Source organism: Branchiostoma floridae, chromosome 15 (genome assembly GCF_000003815.2).
Source record: "Branchiostoma floridae strain S238N-H82 chromosome 15, Bfl_VNyyK, whole genome shotgun sequence".
NCBI classification, from domain to species: domain Eukaryota; kingdom Metazoa; phylum Chordata; class Leptocardii; order Amphioxiformes; family Branchiostomatidae; genus Branchiostoma; species Branchiostoma floridae.
In genome coordinates, this window is record NC_049993.1 from 17,894,846 (window position 1) to 17,916,840 (window position 21,995).

At 40.4% G+C, this 21,995-nt stretch overlaps 2 protein-coding genes and 1 long non-coding RNA gene across 4 annotated transcripts in view; all 3 read left to right on the forward strand.

Annotated features, from left to right (window-relative positions):
• LOC118431892 (pikachurin-like) overlaps positions 1–11,610 on the forward strand; it is an 83,447-nt gene extending 71,837 nt beyond the window's left edge. The window contains exons 9-17 of one of the 2 annotated variants that reach the window (XM_035843315.1): positions 171–414; positions 2,788–3,016; positions 4,057–4,237; positions 5,612–5,692; positions 7,198–7,276; positions 8,126–8,269; positions 8,654–8,737; positions 9,192–9,295; positions 10,738–11,610. In XM_035843315.1, the coding sequence (XP_035699208.1) occupies positions 171–414; positions 2,788–3,016; positions 4,057–4,237; positions 5,612–5,692; positions 7,198–7,276; positions 8,126–8,269; positions 8,654–8,737; positions 9,192–9,295; positions 10,738–10,886 (1,295 nt within the window). In that variant the 3' untranslated portion in view covers positions 10,887–11,610. The remainder of the gene's footprint in view (positions 1–170; positions 415–2,787; positions 3,017–4,056; positions 4,238–5,611; positions 5,693–7,197; positions 7,277–8,125; positions 8,270–8,653; positions 8,738–9,191; positions 9,296–10,737) is intronic. The other variant, XM_035843316.1, reaches the window with a different exon arrangement.
• Positions 11,611–18,837: 7,227 nt separating this feature from the next.
• On the forward strand, positions 18,838–19,988 carry LOC118431693. The gene is made up of 3 exons (XR_004832996.1): positions 18,838–18,962; positions 19,485–19,568; positions 19,909–19,988. It is a non-coding gene; the product is annotated as an uncharacterized LOC118431693 (long non-coding RNA).
• Positions 19,989–20,937: 949 nt separating this feature from the next.
• LOC118431599 (collagen alpha-3(IX) chain-like) lies at positions 20,938–21,486 on the forward strand. The gene has a single exon (XM_035842841.1). It carries the CDS (start codon positions 20,938–20,940, stop codon positions 21,484–21,486), a length of 549 nt encoding a protein of 182 aa, XP_035698734.1.
• The last annotated feature ends 509 nt before the right edge of the window (positions 21,487–21,995 follow it).

A 21,995-nucleotide genomic window follows, 5' to 3' on the forward strand; every position in this document is an offset into this window, starting at 1 on the left:
ATACGTGTGAATTCCTTTGTCGAATTTCTGAAAATTCACGTTTGTTCTCTGGTACATACATTTGTTAGGAGATCACAGATTGCATTTTGAAACCAAAATTTCCCAGAAAATATTCGAAACATTGCAGTCTTGGTATATGCTAAACCTTTTCAAACTCTTTTTTCTTCCAGACCTGGACCTCAGCATCCCCTTCTTCAACTCCTCCCGCTCTGCCTACTCGGCCTACCCGTCTCTCACCACCAAGTTCCTGTCCTTCATCGAGATCGAGGTGGTCTTCAGGCCGGCCGCGAGGAACGGAGTTCTTCTGTACACAGCCCTGCGGACAGATGGCACCGGGGATTTCCTGTCTCTGGTGCTGGACCATGGGTTCCTAGAGTTCAGGTTTGACTGTGGGACCGGACCAGCTATTATCAGGTGGGTTTAAGGTTTAAAAGTTTATTTTCTTGAAGAAAATGGGTAGAAAAAAAGGTAAAAATGTAGCAACAGTGAGAACAGAGGCCCGGGGATTTCCTGTCACTGGTGCTGGATCATGGGTTCCTGGAGTTCAGGTTTGACTGTGGGACTGGACCGGCTATTATAAGGTGGGTAAAAGATGAAAGGTTATTCCCAGGTTTCCTGACATTCTATATTATGGTGAAAGTAGAAATCCAATTTGGAGTTCTGGAGATTTCCTCTCGCTTTTTCTGGACCCTGGCTTCCTGGAGTTCAGATTTGAATGTGGAACTGGCCCAGGTGGGTAAAAGATGAGAGGTTATTCCCCTGGTTTCCTGACATTCTAGATTAATGTGAAAGCAGAAATCTAGGAAACGTTCTGGGGATTTCCTCTAGCTGGTGCTGGATCATGGTTTCCTAGAGTTCAGGTTTGACTGTGGGACTGGACCGGCTATTATAAGGTGAGTTTATTTCGTTGGTTTGCAGATATCGTATTAAGTAAAATCTAGTTACAAGTGTAAACAGAAGTGTTCAGAACCGGGGATTTTCCTGTCTCTGGTGCTGGATCATGGGTTTCTGGAGTTCAGGTTTGACTGTGGGACTGGACCAGCTATTATCAGGTGGGTTTAAGGTTTGAAAGTTTATGTCCTTCGTTTTCGGATATTCTAAAGTGAAGAAAATGGGTAGAAAAAAGGTAAAAATGTAGGAATAGTGCAGATAGATGGAACAGGGGTTTCCTGTCACTGGTGCTGGATCATGGGTTTCTGGAGTTCAGGTTTGACTGTGGAACCGGACCAGCTATTATCAGGTGGGTTTAAGGTTTGAAAGTTTATGTCCTTCGTTTTCGGATATTCTAAAGTGAAGAAAATGGGTAGAAAAAAGGTAAAAATGTAGGAATAGTGCAGATAGATGGAACAGGGGTTTCCTGTCACTGGTGCTGGATCATGGTTTCCAGGAGTTCAGGTTTGACTGTGGGACTGGACCGGCTATTATAAGGTGGGTTTAAGGTTTAAAAGTTTATGTCCTTCGTTTTCGGATATTCTAAAGTGAAGAAAATGGGTAGAAAAAAGGTAAGAATGTAGCAAAAGTGAGAACCGAGGCCCGGGGATTTCCTGTTCAGGTTTGACTGTGGGACTGGCCCAGCTATTATAAGGTGGGTTTAAACTAGAGTTCATTTCCTTGGTTTGTAGATAAACTAAAGTAAAAATGTAGTGTAAAAATATAGTGTAAATCAAGTGTAAACAGAAGTGTCCAGAACCAGGGAGATATCCTGTCACTGGTGCTGGACCATGGTTTCCAGGAGTTCAGGTTTGACTGTGGGACTGGCCCAGCTATTATAAGGTGGGTTTAAATTAGAGTTCATTTCCTTGGTTTGCAGATAAACTAAAGTAAAAATGTAGTGTTAATCTAGTGTAAAGATATAGTGTAAATCAAGTGTAAACAGAAGTGTCCAGAACCAGCGAGATTTCCTGTCTCTGGTGCTGGACCATGGCTTGCTGGAGTTCAGGTTTGACTGTGGGACCGGACCGGCTATTATCAGGTGGGTTTAAGGTTTAAAAGTTTCTTTCCTTGGTTTTCGGATATTCTAAATTGAAGAAAATGGGTAGAAAAAAGATAAAAATGTAGCAACAGAGAGAACAGAGGCCCAGGGATTTTCCTGTCTCTGGTGCCGGACCATGGATTCTTGAGTTCAGGTTTGACTGTGGCCTGTGGGACCGGACCAGCTATTATAAGGTGGGTTTAAGGTTTAAAAGTTTATGTCCTTCGTTTTCGGATATTCTAAAGTGAAGAAAATGTGTAGAAAAAAGGTAAGAATGTAGCAATAGTGAGGACAGAGGCCCGGGGATTTCCTGTCTCTGGTGCTGGATCATGGCTTTCTGGAGTTAAGGTTTAACTGTGGGACTGGACCAGCTATTATCATGTGGGTTACAAATGTTGAATGATAAAGATGTTGAATGATAAAGATGTTGAAGGCTAGCTAGATAGGGAGCAACTGCAAATCAATGTTTTTCAAATTATTTAAAGAGTTCAAAGCGCCAGAATCTTGTTAAAGTTGACACTAGATCTACATAGTGGTGAAAAATATGTATAGAATTTCTTCAATCTTGATGCTTCTTACAAAGTTCTTTTGTAATGGAATAAACTTGCCCAGAAAAAAACTGCAACATTAATCAATTTTTTTAAAAAGCTACTGCCCAACTAACTTACTAATAGTAATGTTGTTCTCTGTGATGGTACTTTTTAAAACATTTTATGTTTTCATACTTGCAGTTAGAGAAATAAAAGAAAGGATTCTGTACTTATTACATAGCTTATTCTAATAATTATTATTGACTCTCTCTATCTCTCCTACAGGAGTGCGGAGCCTGTGACTATGGGTGAGTGGCACAGAGTCGTCCTGTCCAGAACAGCACGGGACGGACTCATGACGGTCGACTACAACCCCCCTGTCTCAGGAACAGCGGAGGGGGGGTTCTCCCAGATCAGCTTCATCACCCCCCTGTACGTTGGGGGGGTGGCTGATTACGAGGAGGTGGCTAAATACTCGGGAGTGTACGAACCATTCCACGGAGATATACAAAAGGTACAGGCTTTGTCTCAGCAACCACTTGAAGGACTAGGAAAAATGGTTGAGGAACAAGTGTGATTGATCCAAACAAGGGGGTTGTAACAAGGGGTGGGTACTGGTACAGAAAAATTGGGTACAGGTACGGTCTAGGTCCAGAGGATCGGGTCCCAGTCCAGACTTGAACCTGGACCTAATTGTTTGTGAAAACTTTTAAATGGGATTTGCTCAAAAGAGTGGACCGACTTGCGACTATCTGATGTCCATTGGCATTTCAAAACCCTGTCTTCATGTTAAGTCTGTAGAAATTTGGTCCCCATGTCTACTAAACATTATCTACTCTACTTTGCACTTGTTATTTTCTTGAACCCATAAGTGCCAAAATATGTAGACCCCTTCTGATATGATGTATAATCTGATCATTTCCTACTTGGTCCAAAATCCATTCCACTGATATATGTCAGGTCCGGTTTTGTCGGACCAGCAAAAATGGTTTTGTGCCTGTACATCTTACCGATACCCCACCCTAGTCTTTACTGTATAGAATTGGATGAGACAGTTTCAATGTGACCTATGACTATGTAGAGATAGTTGGCTGCACAAAGAGATCGGCTTTGACTGTAGATCTCAAAGGGAATTTTCAAATTGTGTTTCCAATTTTGCTGCCAACCTCCCTGTCCTTGGTGCTGATCTAGCGACTGCTGCCTTCATCTCAACAAAGGAAATCACAACTTTTTCTAATTACTTTTTTGGACTCAATCAGACTCAAGATTCATGTTTGGCGTGATGTGCGTGCATTTGTCACATTCACCAGGGCAATACTAGCCGGTTCTACTTCACACTGCTGATGATTTGTTCATGTTCTCTTCCTTCTTTGTTTTTGTTCAAAATCACCTTTCCTGAATCTAGGGCAAAGACACATGAACAAGATGAAAGACAAATCAAATACATAGGACAACCCTTTATCTGGAATTAGGGTATCCAAGGGGTGCAAAGTACGAAGTATGTACATATAAAAATCGGTTAACCACTATTTTCATTCTATTTTGTACACACAGATCATAATAAACGACAGCCCCATGGACCTGATCTCCAGTGCGATTGTTGGCGTGAACGTGGCAAACGCTGACCACCCGTGCGTGGGGGACCCGTGTGTGAACGGGGGGCTGTGCGTGCCCGATCACGACTTCTACAGCTGTAACTGTCCACTCGGCTATCACGGCATGGACTGTGAGAAAGGTAAGCAGACTGGACTGAGGACTAACACTGATATAAAACAAACATTTACTAACATCATCACTTGAAAGTTCATCTGTGTTCAAAACTTGGTAACAGTCATTCTGGACCAAGTTGAACTGTAATTTTCAACGCCATAGATATCCTGCAACTTATGATCCACTGCTTACTGAGTCACGTGTTCTATCTGCATAACGTGGCGTCACGGCAGCAGTGGATTGCTTATTCCTTGATAAAGACTGGAGCTTATCAGTCAAAAATTTGGGTAAGTCCAATTTTTTGTGTAGGAAATTACAGTTCAACTTGTTCCAGAATTACTGTGCCCAACATCATTCTGAAAAATCAAATATTTTGGAGAAGGCAAGAAACTGGCTCACCAGGTTTTCGACTCAATAAGGCTGGAAATTTTGTGAGTCTACTGCTTGCAATTTGTTGAGCCTAACTTTCTTATAAATTCTAACATTGTCATGAGCATAGATTTTGCATGCTGATTTTTATGAAAAGATGACAAAGAATACCTGATAGACATGATATTCTAAACTTTCCAATTTCCATTATTGTAAGGGATAAAGGTGTATTGTAGTAGTTGTAGTTTTTGTGTATTATTTTGTCCATGACATCTGACTAACATTGTTGTCTCCAGTGTTGACATGACCTTACCGTACACACCAATTGTGTGGGAGGGAGATCCAGGTGCTAATAAGGGCTACACCAAGTCAATTCTTTGGTTCTCGGATTTTGAAAGAAATGGAAAATATTAAACATGAAAGCAGGGAGCGAAGGACAAATTCTTGTCTTCAAGTTTGTAGACTTAAGGACAAATTCTTCAAGTATGTACATTCGAAGGTAGCACTAGAAATTGACATGAGTTACAAGGTTTACCCAGAACTATGTTTCTTTCTGTTTTGTCAATTTTTTGTAGAAAATACTGAGCACCAAAGATAGGAGGAATCTAGATTCCAGGGGCATACAGCACATCCCCCCCCCCAAAAAAATTGGGGGTTTTGGAACCAGTATGTAAATTTTAAGTTCAAGGGAATTAAATTTCTATTTTTTGTCTATTGGCTTCATTTTTAGTGGGAAACACCTGAGAACCAAGGAAATGAGTTGCTGTGGCTTAAAACACTAGTTCACCTTTATCCGTGGGGTAACCTATATCCGTTGCTTTTAAAATCGGGGTATTTAGGGATATCAAGACAATGGATGGCGGTTTCAAGTAGCAACATTTTTAAAATATTACAATTTGAAGCCATTGTCCGTTGACAGAATTATATCCATACATTCCCTGCTTTTAAAAACAACAGATATAGGTTACCCCACAGATAAAGGTGACCTCGTGCTAACCCCCGCGCCTGGGTGTGCCTCCCTCCCCAACAGCTAAGGTTGCAGTAGTGGTTACACAGTTCGACGACCTCTTGACCTACGACCTGGAAAACCCCTTAGCGGCCCCCGCACCAGGTACCGCAGCCACAGGACTTTCGCTACGATCGGCCGTCAAATCCTCGTGATCCTGCTAATTAATCGTTAGAACTTAGAACTACTAATGAAATCAAGGGACGTGGCAATCACATGGGCAAGTGCAACACCTGTGAAAACGGAAATATCCCATCTTTCAGAAACTATAGTACAGATATAAAGACTTAATTCAGACCTTTCAGCCTAAAATCTTTCTTATCCTGGGCTTTAGAAAAAAAAGTAAGGCATGCAATGTTATTTTCTAAACAAACAGAGCACTGAAAAATACAAAACAATCCTTGAATTGAAATGCAGGATTTAATCTTTTAACGTTTTTTGAAATTATCTTTGCAACAAAATTTGCAAAATGTACAATTGCAAAACTTCACATGTCATCGAAGTAGCATGCTTATATCTACACATGTAAATCAAATCAAGGTATCTTCATTTCAGTTTTGACTTTGTAAGTTCACAGACGCTGAGATATTTGTCTTTAAAAGTCAATGATCATCAAAATCTTCAGCCTCTTTTAAATATATGTAAAAGTACCCATTACCTTTACTTACGAAAGCAGTACAGGTTTTACTGGTGTCACACCTGCCCATCCACACTATACAGGATCCCAGTATAAAGCATGCCAATGATAATGACCAGATAATGCCTGTTCAGTCCTGGTTATTTCCTCTGCAAGAGTTGTGTGCTGTGGGGTGGTGTGTGGCTGTCTCTCCTACCTTCACATCACACTCATACACCCTCTGCCATCCTCAAAACTGGTTTTAGTTCTCATGCTGGTTCCTGAAGGACATATACATACATGTAGTATCAAAAAGTTACAAATCTTATAAAATCTGTGTATGCCCTGTGAACACCTTATAATAAGTGCACATTACAAGAGTTGAAATTTTGATTCAAAGTACAGATTTTTCTCAGTTTGTTAGAAATGCAAATTTCGTAAAATGGACAGTCAAAATCATAACCAAATGTTTGGCTGTTAAATTCCTTCATTTTGTCTATCACCATTACTTACTTTTTTGAAAAATATTCTCAATGTTTTAAGCACAGTTCAACAGTTTGATGTAATCATGAAAATTAATCATGATGCCTTGATTCAGTCAAAGAAATTTAGTTTGCAGTCTTTTAAAGATTAAGTTTTTTTGGAAGTTGGGTTTTTTGAAAGGAACTGTCATTTAATAATTATTGTACATCATGGTGATAAAATTGCTGCATTCCTATAGTGTAAATTAGACCCCACTTTTCAGAACTAGCACGTTCTAAGACCACTTTCCTCTAACTTCATCACGATCTCTACACCCAGCTTTCCAGCCCTGACGACCTCTGACCTAACTCTCACCATCCGGAATGTTCTCTTTCAGAGTGTCAGAGTAGATTTTAGTCTCCGTAGTTTTTTTTGCGCAGTCTCCATTCTTGCCTCTTGCTGACTATCGTAGTGGGTCTTTGTCCTGTTGTCAAATTTCTGATGGTATGATGCTTTTTTTTTCCACATCTAGAGTTGAAAAGTCCAGTCACAGTGCCAAAGTTCAGTGGGAATAGTTACATGCAGTACACAGGGACACAGCTTATGAAAAGGTGAAGGTTTATCTTAAACTGTCCACGGTCTAATGTTACTTTTACCAAGAACTCTATGTTTCCAGTGTAAGTTGCTTTTTTTTGCTTTTTTTCTGGTCTGTCACAATGGTTTTGTGTGTGAAGAGCATACATTTTAACTCATCAATAGAGCCTACATGTAATGCTAGTTCACCTTTATCAGTGGGGTAACCTTGATCCGTTCTTTTTAAGAGCGATGTATTTAGGGGTATCAAGTCGACAGATGGTGGTTTGAAACTGCAATATTTTGGAAGTATCAATTTGAAACTTCCGTCCATCGAGATAGGTTAACCCTATAGGTTACCCCGCAGATAAAGGTGAACTAACATTTTACTCCATTCCAATGGAACTGAGTCAGGGACTCTTGAGGAAAGCTCATGCCATGCCTAACTGCTACACAGACTTTTAGAAGGGATTTGGAAGTAAATGTATATTTTAGTCAGATGCAGGTTTGTCCAGTTTTCATCTTGTCCTGTTTTAAAAGATGATTTTACTTTGAAATTCCTGAGAGCCATTAAGACTTGAAAGACTATTTCTGTAAATGCCATAAAATACCAGGCCTGGGTAGTCCTCTACATGTAGCTTGCCAATTATACTCAGTTGGAATTGGTCAAACAGACGTTTTATTTTCTCCAGATTGTCAAGGAACTGTTGAGGAATGACTTAAACTGAATGGGCTACACAGGAGTCTGAAAACCTCAATAAACAATAAAAGTTTGAGATTGCTTTTTTAATTTAGATTGTCAGGGGGAATAGGGATAAATTCCAGGTTGATTTTTGAAAATCTTATCTAGATTTCCAATTGATTTTTTTTTTTCCAATTTTCTCCAGATTGTCCGGGAACAGGAATGACTTCCAGATCCGGATCAAGACGACGACAGCGGATGGGATGATCCTATGGAGCGGGTCGCTGCCGATGGGCAGACATCGCGACTTCATCTCCATAGGGCTGGAAGGGGGTGCTGTGGTGCTCAGGTTAGCGTATGCCAATTTTTTCGGACTGTATGTTTGTTTGCCTTGGTGTGCATTCGTAGTTATTTCAATATACCATCAGTACTACGTCAGTACGTACTGTCAATCAGTCTATACTGTGACACATAAGCTGCCACCCAAAAAATTTGATACAAAGTGAGAGGTGGTAGAACAATGTCTTAAATCAGAATTAACAGTCCTATATTCATGAGGTCAATGGAAGAGGCCACTGATTCATAGGAATGTATTGTTTATGGTCTGTCTTGGCCGGTGTTATTTGCTGTTATATGGTAGTCACTCTTCCATATGCTCGTCACATTCAAAGCAGAGGAAGAACATGATTTTGCTTTCTCACCATGATGTTGCGTATCTCTGCTGCATACACAGGTATAACCTTGGCAGTGGGGAGGCCCAGCTGTCATCCAACACCACTATTAATGACGGCAGGTGGCACAAAATCAGGGCAAGAAGGTCAGCACTGGTTTCTTTCACGTTGAGCATTCTATGGGATGCAAACATGTACTTACTTAGCACCAGTTGATTTGCACCAGTTGATTTGCAATGGGTTAGATGGACACTCAGATGTTTCAGATAGCACCAGTTGCTGACAAAGACAGAGACACATGAAACATGGACCATTCACAAATTTAATCTATTATTATTCAGTTGCTTGAATAATTTTGTTATTGTGTACTTTTTTATGTGTAACTGTTATAAACATATTTAGAATTGTTTGCTTGGTCTAGCTGTTGTCATCGCACAGTAAAAAAATTGTTACACAACCTTCTTTACTAAGTTTGTTTAATGAATAAGACATTGTTCAATTGATATACCAACCTGATGAAACTATTGACAGCTATAAATCGTGTTATTTGTGACCCAGACTGAGCAATATTTAACTTGCTGCACTTTGTTGCCCTTACAGGGACGGCCCCAACGCGGTGCTGATTCTAGATGACCTTGACCCTGTCCCCGGAACCTCCCCAGGCAGACTGAAGCAGCTCAACACCAACTCAGGCCTCTACCTAGGTAACGTTTCAAATGATTCATTAACACAATTCAATAATAAAATGAATTTTTTAGCTTTACCAAGAACACTATGTTTTTGGTCTGTTTGTAGTTGGCTGGATGCCTGTTTGCATGTGTTTCTATACTTTGTTTGGGTACAGCAAAACTGGAGAAGCTGAGGATGGAACTTAATGGTGTGTTTATGAGTGTTGGCAAAATAAAGTAATGATTAGATTTTGCGCCCCACTACTATGAGGCCCTAATCTCCAAGCAGATTCCTCCGGTGGCATAAAACAGTAACATAAGCTGGGGAAGGACTTTAGCCGACAGAGGGGTAAAATTGGCCACCGCGGAATCTGCCACAGAATGGAACGGGTCAAAGGCAGCGGGAGGGGCGATCTTTTCAGAAACGTGTTTCTGCTCCTCCTAGTATCCACTTACCTCCAACGTGCAAATTGGCTAAATTTGGCCAGGATTATCGTTTTACAACCCTTCCGAGCCAGTATCTGGGACAAACGCGGCGATCCGCGCCAGTTCACAGCGGGGGCTTCCCCCCGAGATCGCTGGAGCAGACCACATCACAGCGCACGAAGACAACGTATCGACATATGAAATTATTAGTTGTACACAAATAATACTATATTTACTAGTTGTTACTTGTATATATCTCGCAATAAAAGCTGTGTTTTAACTAAACACTTCCTGTGTCATTTTTTCTTGTCTGCAACTTCGAATCTTTACCGATCAAATACGCTTGGATTTGGTTCAGGGACCCACGCTCGTCACTTTTGACGCCAGAAATCGGCGTGTAAAAATGTAGACAGAACTTGAAATTTTGGAAAGATATCCACATAATCAGCACGTGTATTTGCAGCGAAGCCGATTTGAATCATTTTTAACGGCGACCGGCGACGATCTCAGACTACAAACAAATGGGTGCCGTAGCTTCGTGAAATGTTGGGTAAATCGACGTCAGCGCCCCCCTCCCCACTGCATTTGCGTCCTGTCGCATCGTGCTCAGTCGGACGTTTTGCTGTTGTTTTCCTTCAGTACGTAGTCAGTTATTGACACCAAAGAAACAAAAACAAAAAAATCCCTAATTGTCACAGAAAACACAAAGAACTCTTGCAGCTGACCCGAGACGGGATCCCTGGCCCCGCACGCCCGGAGTAATTAGCACCTTCTTCCTAACGCAGTTTGATTGCCTGATAATTGCCTTTGACCCGTTCCGTTCTGTGGCAGATTCCGCAGTGGCCAATTTTATCCCTCTGCCAGCTAAAGTCCTTCCCGAGCTTATGTTACTGTTTTATGCCACCGGAGGAATCTGCTTGGAGATTAATGGGGCCCCACTAATCAGGCCAAGAAAAAGGAAAATGCTGCTACTAGCTGTATGGAGGCTAAATAAGCTTAACAGGGTTGCTTGATTGTCATTTTGCTGATTTAAACAAATTTCTTGACTGCAGGTGGCATGAACAATATTGTGATGGACACCGGGCGACACTACACCCGAGGCATTGTGGGATGCATCTCCCATGTTACCTTGGCGACCGACTATCACATCCGCTTGTATGAGGAGGCAACAGCAGGACAGAACATCGTGGAGTGTTCATGATAAAGGGTTCCCATTCCTTTAAGATCTTAAGCACATTCTCAAGACGTTTTCTTAAGGATATAGCATATTCTAAAGATGTGGTTTTGAAGATAAAAAAAGGCGCATTCTTCTGATATAATCTTAAGGCTGGTCTTAAGACATTTTCTTAAGGTTAGGGAATGTCATTGACATGTTATCATAAGGATGTTCTTGAGACATGTTGTCCTGAGGATAGGCTATATTCTTAAGACGTTGTATAGTATGTTTTTGAGACATCTTTTAAGGATATAGCATATCCTTGAGACATAAGCTAACATCTGTATATGCCTTTGAGTGGCTCAAGACAGGACATTCAACAGACCCTGAAATTTGCCAATTTTCAGATGAAATAGACTTAAGGATACTGTGATTGCTACAATTCACTGAAATGCATCATACGTAGCAGTCTACATGAGGTTGGGAACTCTTGTGAATGTTAACTCTTTCAGAGGGTCGTGTAATTCTGTCAAAGTGACAGGCATATAAGTATGTAGGAAAGGACTCGATACAACGAGAATATGGAACACACATGTAGTGTTACCACCACTTGCTGGCCAGTAAAATATTTTCTGTACATAGGGGTTGAAGGAAGTGGGTTGTTTTAAGTCATATATTGGTGTAAGGCTTAGAAAAAACTGTGTATGTTGTTGCCTTTTTTTAAAAACTTTCATTTCTTTATGGATTACCAGCATTCCAAGAGTAGCCTGATATCCAGCCGTAATATAGTTCCAGAGTCTCTTCTCTCCTCTCAATTGTGGAGAGGAGAGAAGAGACTCGGGAACTATATTACGGCTGGATACCGGGCTATTGCAAGAGTACTTTTAGCTGTCAGGTTGCCAACACCCTCCAAAGATGCGTACTTATATAGAAAGGCACAAATTGGAATTCTGTTTGAGTTGAGTTTTTTGTACTTTTTAAATCTTGATACTAGTAACAATGTTAATATTGTAATCTATGGCAAGGTGATGTCCTGCAGGGCTCAAAATACTTTCTCCTGCATACCTGCCCGGTGCAGGTCACATTGAAAATTACCTGCACCTGACAAGTTTTTACCTGCACTAATATTGTTTGGGAACCATTGCTGTGTTTTTTTCTACACTTGATTGGTGGTAACAGTCAATGCAGCTAATAACAATCCCTTTGCATCTAAATCAAAGGAAATATATGTATAAAACCCAGTACATGGACCAGTGCAGGTAGACACCAGAAATACCTGCACAGCTCCAATTTTACCTGCACTAACCTGCATATGCAGGTGGTATTTCGAGCCCTGTCCTGGCAACCAAAAATTAACCACTTTCTCATGTGGTCAGTGTAGTTTTTAACTTTAAGTCAATGTCATTTATCTTACTGTAGATTGGGTTCTAGTTCCTGATTGCAGAATGGAGTCATATTATTCTACATTGTACAGGTCTTTGAAGTATTACATAGGCCACATATCTACAGGAATAACAATCATGCTTTTGACTTTCAAATACCGTAATAGAAATTCTATGCGCTATACCCAGTTGACCACTACATGTATTGACCACTTTAGTACGTGATTACAGTTTGCAAATAAAAGTACCAGGTATTGTTTACAAGTCAGACAATCAAGGAAAGCTTCATTGTTGAATTCAGAGACATGAAGTTTTAAATCTTTCATTCAGGATTTGGTCTAAGATTATTAAAAGAAAAGTCTTACCGTCTTGTAGATATCAATTTTTCATATGTGCCAAATGAAGAGCCTCAGAACATGTTACAGGTATTGCTTTTTTTGTTTAAGAAACCATGTTAAGTTTGTAGGTAAAAGAATCAGTATCATTCTTGTCTGACAGTGTGTATAGTTTGTCGATGTTCGACCATCCTTTAGTTTTGCTATTGTGAGTATGCCTCAACTATATATGTAACAATCTGTTCTATCTAGTACAGATCAGTTATCATAAACTTATGAATTCAGTCCTGAAGTAGTGTTAGACTCCTGTCTACCCCTTGTATTTGGTGCTACCTGTTTTGTATCATTTTGTATTGTACTCAATAGTTATTGTACTTAATGTGTACAGTGTTTATGAACAAGGTTTAACTCGAAATCCTCATAATTTACAGGTCAATGATTGCCACAAATGAGTCAAATGCCAAAACACTGGACAAATGATGTTTGTCTGTGGATACTTTGATCTAGTTGGTACGTCACTGGACATTCAACCAAGTCTTTTTACCTTGCTGGTATTTCTCAGGGCAATACTGAAAAATGGTTTTATTTTGAACTGCAGCTAGGCTGAGCTTCGAAATGCATTCTTCACATTATGCAGCAGTGACACCTAGCTGCAGTGTGCAGTACTGCAGCAGTGACACCTAGCTGCAGTGTGGAGTACTGCAGCAGTGACACCTAGCTACAGTTTGCAGTACTGCAGCTGTGACACCTAGCTACAGTGTGCAGTACTGCAGCTGTGACACCTAGCTACAGTGCAAAGTAGAACCACTCAGTTTTGTCCTGTGGAAGCTGAAAGATGGTTTACATCAAAATGTCAACTTTCTTGACGAGGCCTTGGACATTCTCAGTGGCACAATGTAGTTTCCTTCGTCTAGTTCAACAGTGACAAGTGATAATGCCTGAATTTGTACAAATCCATATATATCCAGTGTCCTTTTTTTCTGTTATATATTCCATCATAAGCTTGCATTAACCCGACAGAAAGTTGAGTCTTTTGTTGCATGTTTGCAATCCATTTATGTCACAGTGTCTTGGACTCTTAAACATAAACGTTTAACTATCATGGTTATACATATATTTACCTGTATGTTACATAGCATTTATTATGTCAGCATTATTTATGTTCTCTATACCCTATGTTTCATGTACTAGTCACATTTCCCAATGTATTTCCTTGCTGTTGTTTTGTTTTTGTTTTCGTTCCAAAACATTACTGAATATGAACGTAAACAGATATTCAGATGCATCAGATATGGATTTAAAAGTAAAACAAATAAAAATGTTCAGGTTTCAGAATGGAGAGTGTGCGTTCTTTCATGTTTCTTTATACCATTTACAAATACTACCGTAACACGCACAGGTCTAGCACAAAACTGTACTTTAGACCACCTCTACACAAGGGCAATGTAACTACTTTTTTGTGGTTCCTTATAGGTAAGTTTTGGCGACGCCTCAGGGGCTAGCCTAATAGTATAGTGTGCGTCCGTTTTACAAGATGAACAAATTTTGTTTCTTTGCCCCCATTGACCTTGTTTTCGTTATGTCCGCTGCATGAAAAAGCTGTGCGAGAGCAACAACAAAAAGTCCAGAAAATGCTAATTTCTAGCGTTTTACGAGATCATTAGCATGAAATTAACTTTCTGCGTTGACACATTGTGTGATTGAGTTGTGCACAGGTGACTGTTGATTAATGAGAAAAGGGAACAGAAAAATAGATGCCATGCCTGTAGCACATGGATGACTCCCCCTAAACAGTGTGCGGTGTGTTACTCGGTGTTTGCATCTTGGAGAGGGGTGGGTGGGTGTTGGTACGAGGTAATTGAATGAATGAATGAATGAATTTATTGCTCAACAATCGTACAGGGTACAATGTATAGCAACCAATAACAACAGCGAGAGAGATGTGTGTTTTGGTTCTAATATTCTTAAACAATTAAAATTTGATGCAGAAACAAGAATTTTCTGGAGGCAAACTTGGTACAAGCCCCGGCACCACGTCAAGGTGTCGCCTCCGTTGCCGAGGTAATTTGTGACGTCATCCTGACACCAACCACTGATAGCCTCGGTATAACCAGAACAAAGCAGCGAAGTTTAAATTGTTTCCCTAAGCTCACAGTAGATTGTAAAATATATTAAATGACATAATTTTGAGTTAAAGTGAACAGCCAGGAGTGAAATTTGAATCCTAGAAAGAATTCAAATATTACTATTATTCAACGAATTACGGGTTACATATAAAGAACGAGCTCGTTATGACTATACAACGCACGCATCTTTTCGTTGCTAAGGCAAGCATCTGCCTACCCAACAGAAAAGACTATTCATCTAATGCATGCTGTGAAACAGGGGTTCACATGAGCGCGCTATACACCTTTCTCACGCGGCGGCCATGATAGATCTAAACGAGTTCAATGTGGCAAACAAAAGGCTGTCCATCATAATTAGCAGTTTGACCAATGGTAGCCTGCCAATTAGGAAATCGACCAATAGGTGAATGGCTGCAAATTCGTTAAAAATTTGCATTATTATGTTTTTATTTTGCATCTCTTAAGGGACTATGGGGTCAGTCTACACTACTCTAAATTGCTACATCTTTCGGTGCATAACACTTCTTGTAATATTTATTATTCTATCTTATATCATTAAAATTTGTGTGGTTTGGGGGAAAACTAAATGGGACCTGATTTTAGAAAATTTTGCCTCATTGACCTCTTCTTCGATCTATCATGGCCGCCGCGTGAGAAAGGTGTATAACAAGACAAAACACCACTGACCTGTACGTACCACGCTGCCGGTGCAAAATGGCGCAACGGACTGTCTCTACGGTGACTTCAGACTGTTACATTTTTTTTCTACGGGTAAATGGCTACATCACAAGAAAAGAATGTTTTTTTAATGGCTCAAACAACAACACAGAGTAAGTTAGGTTCCCTTTCCTGATATGTTTATATTACAACATATATCAAATGTGTTTTATGAGAAAACGTACATTTACTAATTCGGCAATAATCGGTAATAATAAGAAGTAGTCATAGCCTTAGTACCCCATTTAGACTGAAACAATGGTATCTCCAGCATATTCCACACCTGTGTTTCAACTGCCAATCACACACAATCACACCTGGCGGCTCAACCAATGATAATAATTTCCTTATTTCATACACCTAAGTTCTGTACAAAAATTCATATTCCTAATGCAACTAGACAAAGCATCGATCATAAAACATATCTGCTCTTTTATCTCCACTATAACAGAAAAGCGAGAAGAAGTTGAATTTATCCAGCAATAGTGTCATTTTGTATCTGTTAACTGTATCTTTTCAACATGTCTTGTTGTGACCTGTACTAAGCCCGGTGTGGCAAAAATGTGCAATAAAGGTCTTCATTCATTCATTCGATAATAATAATTTTAGCATGGCAATAAGTAATTCGACCAATGAGTCTGCCTACATGCCGTTCTCGGAAATCAGACAGATCACTCAGCAAGCTTCTTGGGAAAAAAGTACAAAGTTTATATATTTAGTTTCGCAGACTATTCAGTAGAATATGTCTTACTCGGGTGCTGTGTTCTTGTTGTTTATCAAATCTGCTTTTCTTTTATCCCTTTTCTAATAAACATCATTCAGTCAAGTTGTTGGTTATTTAGAAATTCAGTCGACAAACACCGTGGCAGGTGTAGGACGTGTTTTTGCTGTGCAGAAACCTGACAAGCGGCATCATGTCTGGAGGGAAGCAGCAGTCACAGACTGGTGACACAGGAGGTAACTTGTTTTTTTCTCTCAATTTTTTCACTTAATGTCGTACTTTCTGTTGTCGTTGCGACGTTTCTGCATTTGTAGAACGGTACAGACTTGTAACTGCGCGTTTACCACTTCACTTCAAAGGAGTTGTCTAAAAGTATTGTCCGTCCGTCTGTCAGACTGCCGATACTGTATATTTGTCTCTGCTTGTCTCTTTGACGCATGTGAAGGGGTGAAGTCTACCACATTTGCCTTGTTCGCATGTTATGGAGCAAGGGAGGGCGTTTTCTTATCATTTTGTAATTTTCCCACAGGTGCCACACCCAAGCAGCAAGACCAGACTGATCGACGGGCACGTGCGGGCGCCACTGGCACTGCGAATTTCCCCAACCCTGTCTACGGCGCCGGAGAAGGTTAGAAGATTTCACGATCATGTCCCGGTTTTGTAATACGTACCTTACAGGTAGCGTGCGCTATTTGTGCTTATATGGAAGTTTATTTGCAAGTTCATGCCCGACGGCTAGTTGCAAGTACATGGTGTAAACATAGGAGATATACAAATGACAATGAACAGTTATAAACAATAGTCTACTCTAATACTAGTGTTGGCTATTTCTAAACAGGTTGGGTTTAAGTTCTTTGTTGGAAGCAGAGGGAGACTTGTTTTCTAACAATGCTTATTTTGTAATTTTCATCCAGACCCCACACCCAACAAATTGCCGCAACAGCAGACTGATTGGCAGGCACGTGCGGACGCCGCTGCGAGTATACCCAACCCTATGTACAGCTCTAAAGCAGGTAAACGTTGGGTATCCTACCGCTGTACTACTTTTTATGACTTTTACTTTTTCGGATAGCAACAGGGACATTACAATGTGAAAACTAGGCAGCTAACTGATTTTGTAACCACATACATTGTAAACTATCAGCAGAAAACATTGCCCCAAAAAGGCTTAATAAGAAGTATTTATTATCCCATACAGTCCTACATTTTCACCATTACCAAGAAGGAGAAGAAGCCGAACTTTTGTGTTAGACTAGATTTGTGATACTTTTATATGTATATATCTTGACTTGTTGTGACCTGTACTTAGCTCGGTTGGCCAAAACTGTACAATAAAGGTCTTCTTCATTCATTCATTCATTATGATGCAATAATGCTTATGTGGTCAGTTTCCCCAGGCGCTTCACCCAAGCGGCCACAACACACTGATTGGCAGGCACGTGCGGACGCCACTGCGAACATACCCAACCCTATGTACGCCTCGAAGTCAGGTAAAATGATATACTTTTTATATTACATTATATATGAAATATGACTGGTATATTTCAAAATACAGCAACATTGACACACACACAGCAGCCATACATAGTCTACAGTAAATGTATTTCTTTATTTCATCACAAAATGTACCAAACGGCTCGATCGACCACATTAGTCAGCCTCATTACGCAGCATATTGTGTACCTACTGACTGCAAATACACCCGATATACTATATACACCCGACATTCATTTCATTACTATAAAATGTATTAACCATGCTTATGTTGTTATTTTGTAATAATTATCCTATTGTAACGCCTGCAGACGCCACACCTACGCAGCAAAATCAGACTGATTGGCAGGAAAGTGCGGACGAAGTTGCGAGTACACCCAACACAATGTATGCGTCTATAGCAGGTAAAACCTCGATATCCACTACCGGTCGCTGTACTGCATTAAAGGTGGTATCACACTGCACTTGGGGCACCGGTGAGGCACTGCGGGGTTCGTTTACCGCGGCACTTTTTTTGTTATTTTCGACATTTTTTTAAAATAAGTTAGATATTGCGTAATACGTCAAAGTATGACTTAGAAGACAACAAAAAATACACAAAACGTAAGAAAATTTGTTCTTTGTCTCTTAAATTCGTTAAGGAATCTTTTGATCCCCGTAGTGCCACACCGTGCCCCAAGTGCAGCGAGATACCAGCTTAAGGGCCTTTGTAGGAACCCATGTAGTCACTGAGGCCTTTCTCTGCAGACTTTTGGGTATATCTATTTATTTTCGAAATCATATCGTACGTTATCACTATTACTCCTGTTTTGTTCTTGTTGTTTTCATTAGGATAGAATGTTTCAGTTTCATTGGATACTTGAGATCTTTTTTAACACAAAAAAAGTCCCCAGAAAAAAAATGATACAGATTTTGCTATCACAAACCTGTAAATATTACCATTCAGAGCCACATACACATAATTTCAATCTAAAAACAATGCCTTTTATCCATAACATTAGTAAAAGATAAAAGGAATGGATTCATTGTATAAAACGTACCATTAAACTCCTCAGGCTGTTTTTTGTTATGTGTTATCTAAGCCGTGTGTATATCTTCACCCCAGACCCTTTGAATTTTTTAAATATATTTTTTTAGAATCCGAGAAACAATAAAAATCCGAAAAATTTCTAAAAAATCCGAGAAACAATAAATAAATTTGGTGTATCCTCACCAAGATTCAACAGACATTGGGACGGACACCCAGAAGAAGAAGAAGAAATATCTCAGCCTCTTCAAGAAGTTCGCGAAAGCCACAGGCCTCTTCTTCGCCGTGATGACCGTCGTTCTTTTGCCATTATTTGCAGGTGGGCCTTTTCTGTAATTTGTAGAATTCTGTGTCAACATTGAAAAACGCGTCACATTTCAACACTGCGGTCTCGCCTAATTATTAGAATCGTATATTCATCAATACAACTACAAAGGTTTAGGTCTAAAAATTGTAGATTGCATCTTACTACATTATGTAGTTATTAAACACAAACTGGGACTTGTTGTCATTGTTATTGTTTCAAAATATGAGAAAAGATGCTTGACATGTGAAAAGGAATTATCTAAGACTGTAGTGCATGTATCGCTCGACCGAGGATTGATTGATTGATTCATTCGGTTATTTATTTATTTATTTCCTGCTTCTTTCCTTCATTATTTCATTAAGTCTTGCGTTATCTTTAAGATATTGAACAACGTTATTCAAATATTTAATTCATCTTAGAAGAGTTTCCTCGACTGTCAGAGTTGCACCATCATCAGTTTAGAATGACCAAATACCTAGGACACGTGACCGTACAGCGTCAGCAATGGGTTTTTCTCTTTCTCTCTTGGTTCAGTTAAAGTGGTCATTCTCTCTGACGACATGGGCAGGCTTACTGCATGGAACAGGAGGGCTGAGCTGCGAATCTTTGACTTGGAACGTAAGACATTTATCGTAACACCATAGGACGAAACATTACAATATCTGCAAGAAGTATTCGCATGGCCATCAGCTGTTTAGAATGACCATCATCGACTGACTTTTTGTACTCTTTGAAGTCTGACACTGTTGTTAGAAACATTTAGGACCTCAAATAATCTACATTTTCTACAGATTTATATGATGTACGACGATCTTATAGAGTTGTATGACATATTGTTTATTTTTAGTGTTGATGTTTGATATTTTACATTTTACACAGTTGTGTGATGCTCTGCATTTCACATAGTTGTACGTTCTAATTTCTAATACCGTTCTAATTTCTTTCTTTCCTGACACAGTTAAGGACAATGCTGTATCTGAGGATGTTGAAAAGCTTGCTGCACGGACAGAACTGCAAATGATTGAGCTGAAACGTGAGCTGGAGCGTGAGTACTGTCTCTTGAAATCATTGCGCATAAATTCGTGCACCAAAGTTCTCAAACGGGTGTATTACGAGGGGCGTGCAATTAGTAATGGTCCTGACCCATTTCCCATAGCAGGAGATTAATGAAACTTGGCACAGTTATTAGTCTTTCTCTTCATAGGAACCACCCAGAGTTATGCATTTCTCCCATCGTTTGATGCAGCTCTGGACACCGATTTTGTAGGACACCCCAGGTTGGTCCTCCAACTGATGCCTCATCAATGGCACAAGAGGGACGACCAGGTCTGGGAGCTGTTTCCACAGACTTCCAGCCACGTTTGAATTCAGGATGCCAGCGTTTTACAAGGTCATATGATGGGGCATCATCACCATAAGTTTCATTTATTTCATCAAAAGTGTTCTTTGGTGTGCGTCCTTTCAAATACAAAAACCGGATCACTGCGCGACACTCAACTGGTTCCATTTCACACCTGGTCCATTTCGCACCTGACTAAGTTCAAACACCAGTAAATCAGAAACCACAATTAGTTCAGAGCTGTCTTTTGCAACATAACCCATAGAGATATGAATTATTACACATACAAAATTTCATCTAGATCAGACAACTGGAAGTGGGTCAGGACCATTACTTATTGCACGCCCCTCGTACTTAATGTTTATTGTAGACTCATCCTAGAATTTTGTAGTTAATTAATGAATGAATGAATGAAGACCCTCTTTGTACAGTTTTGCCCAACTGAGCTACGTACAGGTCACAAAAAGTCAAACATGGATATATATATATATATATATATATCCTAATATATAAAGTATCACAAATCTAGTCTAACACAAAAGTTCGGCTTCTTCTCGCTTCTTGGTAATAGTGAAAATGTAGACTGTATGGGTTTAGCTATGGTCTGTTTGTTCAAACGCATGTCATCCTCAAATCTACATTTCAGAAATGTGTGTGCTCCCTTGGCTAAACGGGTCGTTGGCAGGGAATGGGTTTTTGGGCCCACCGACCCCAACAGGGCCACCGGGACCTTCCGGACAGACGGAGCTCGTCTTGCCGGGAAACCTGACCGGAGTCGTCGGGCCTCCTGGGCTTCCGGGCCCGCCGGGACCTATCGGGCCACCCGGTCTTCCGGGGTCCGCTGGGGGGCCTCCTGGACCACCCGGACCTATCGGGCCACGCGGAGTTTCCGGGCCAAAGGGAAACCAAGGGCAACCCGGACCCGAAGGGCAATCCGGTACCCAGGGGCCACCAGGGCGTAGAGGCCCAAAAGGAGACCGAGGGCCACGCGGGCCTGAGGGGCAAAGCGGGCTCCAAGGCCCGCCCGGATGGCCGGGGCCTCCCGGGGGGCCGCCTGGGCCATCCGGACCTAAAGGAGAGAAGGGAGACAAGGGCAAGAAGGGACCCCCTGGACCCCCAGGAAAGAAGGGAAAAAGTAAAAGGGAAGCAAGGAGATATCGATTTGTTTACACAAAAAATGTAAGGGTCAAGGGTTAGATGATTTTCGGCGTAGTGTGGTCTAAATACACACCACTATGCTATTTCAGTCTGGATAGATTTAAAAATTAACACAATTTAGTGGTGATGGATAGAAGAGGGCCTCAGTATAATGACACAATTCAATAAAAAAATATGTACACTGATGTTGACACATGTTACAAATGTAGCTTTGATTTACATGACTTTCATATAGTTGTGTAATGTTCTACATTTGAAAGAGTTGTATGATGTACTAAATTTTTTAGTTGTATGATGTTCTATATTTAAGAGTTGTTTTGTGTTCTTCACTCTACAGAGTTGCCTGATATTCGGCATCTTTATGGGAACAGAGTTGTCTGATATTCTACACTTGACACAGTTGCATGATGCACTACATTGTTGTATTATGTTCTACATTTTACATTTGTATAGCGATGTTCTATATCTCTTACAGAGTTGAGAACGTTCTATATTTCTAGAGTTGTTTGATGCTCTTCATTTTACAGAGTTGTATGATGTTCTACATT

Coding starts and splice junctions, on each gene's coding strand:
- LOC118431599 (XM_035842841.1), top strand. CDS start 20,938: ATGTGTGTGCTCCCTTGGCTAAACGGGTCGTTGGCAGGGAATGGGTTT.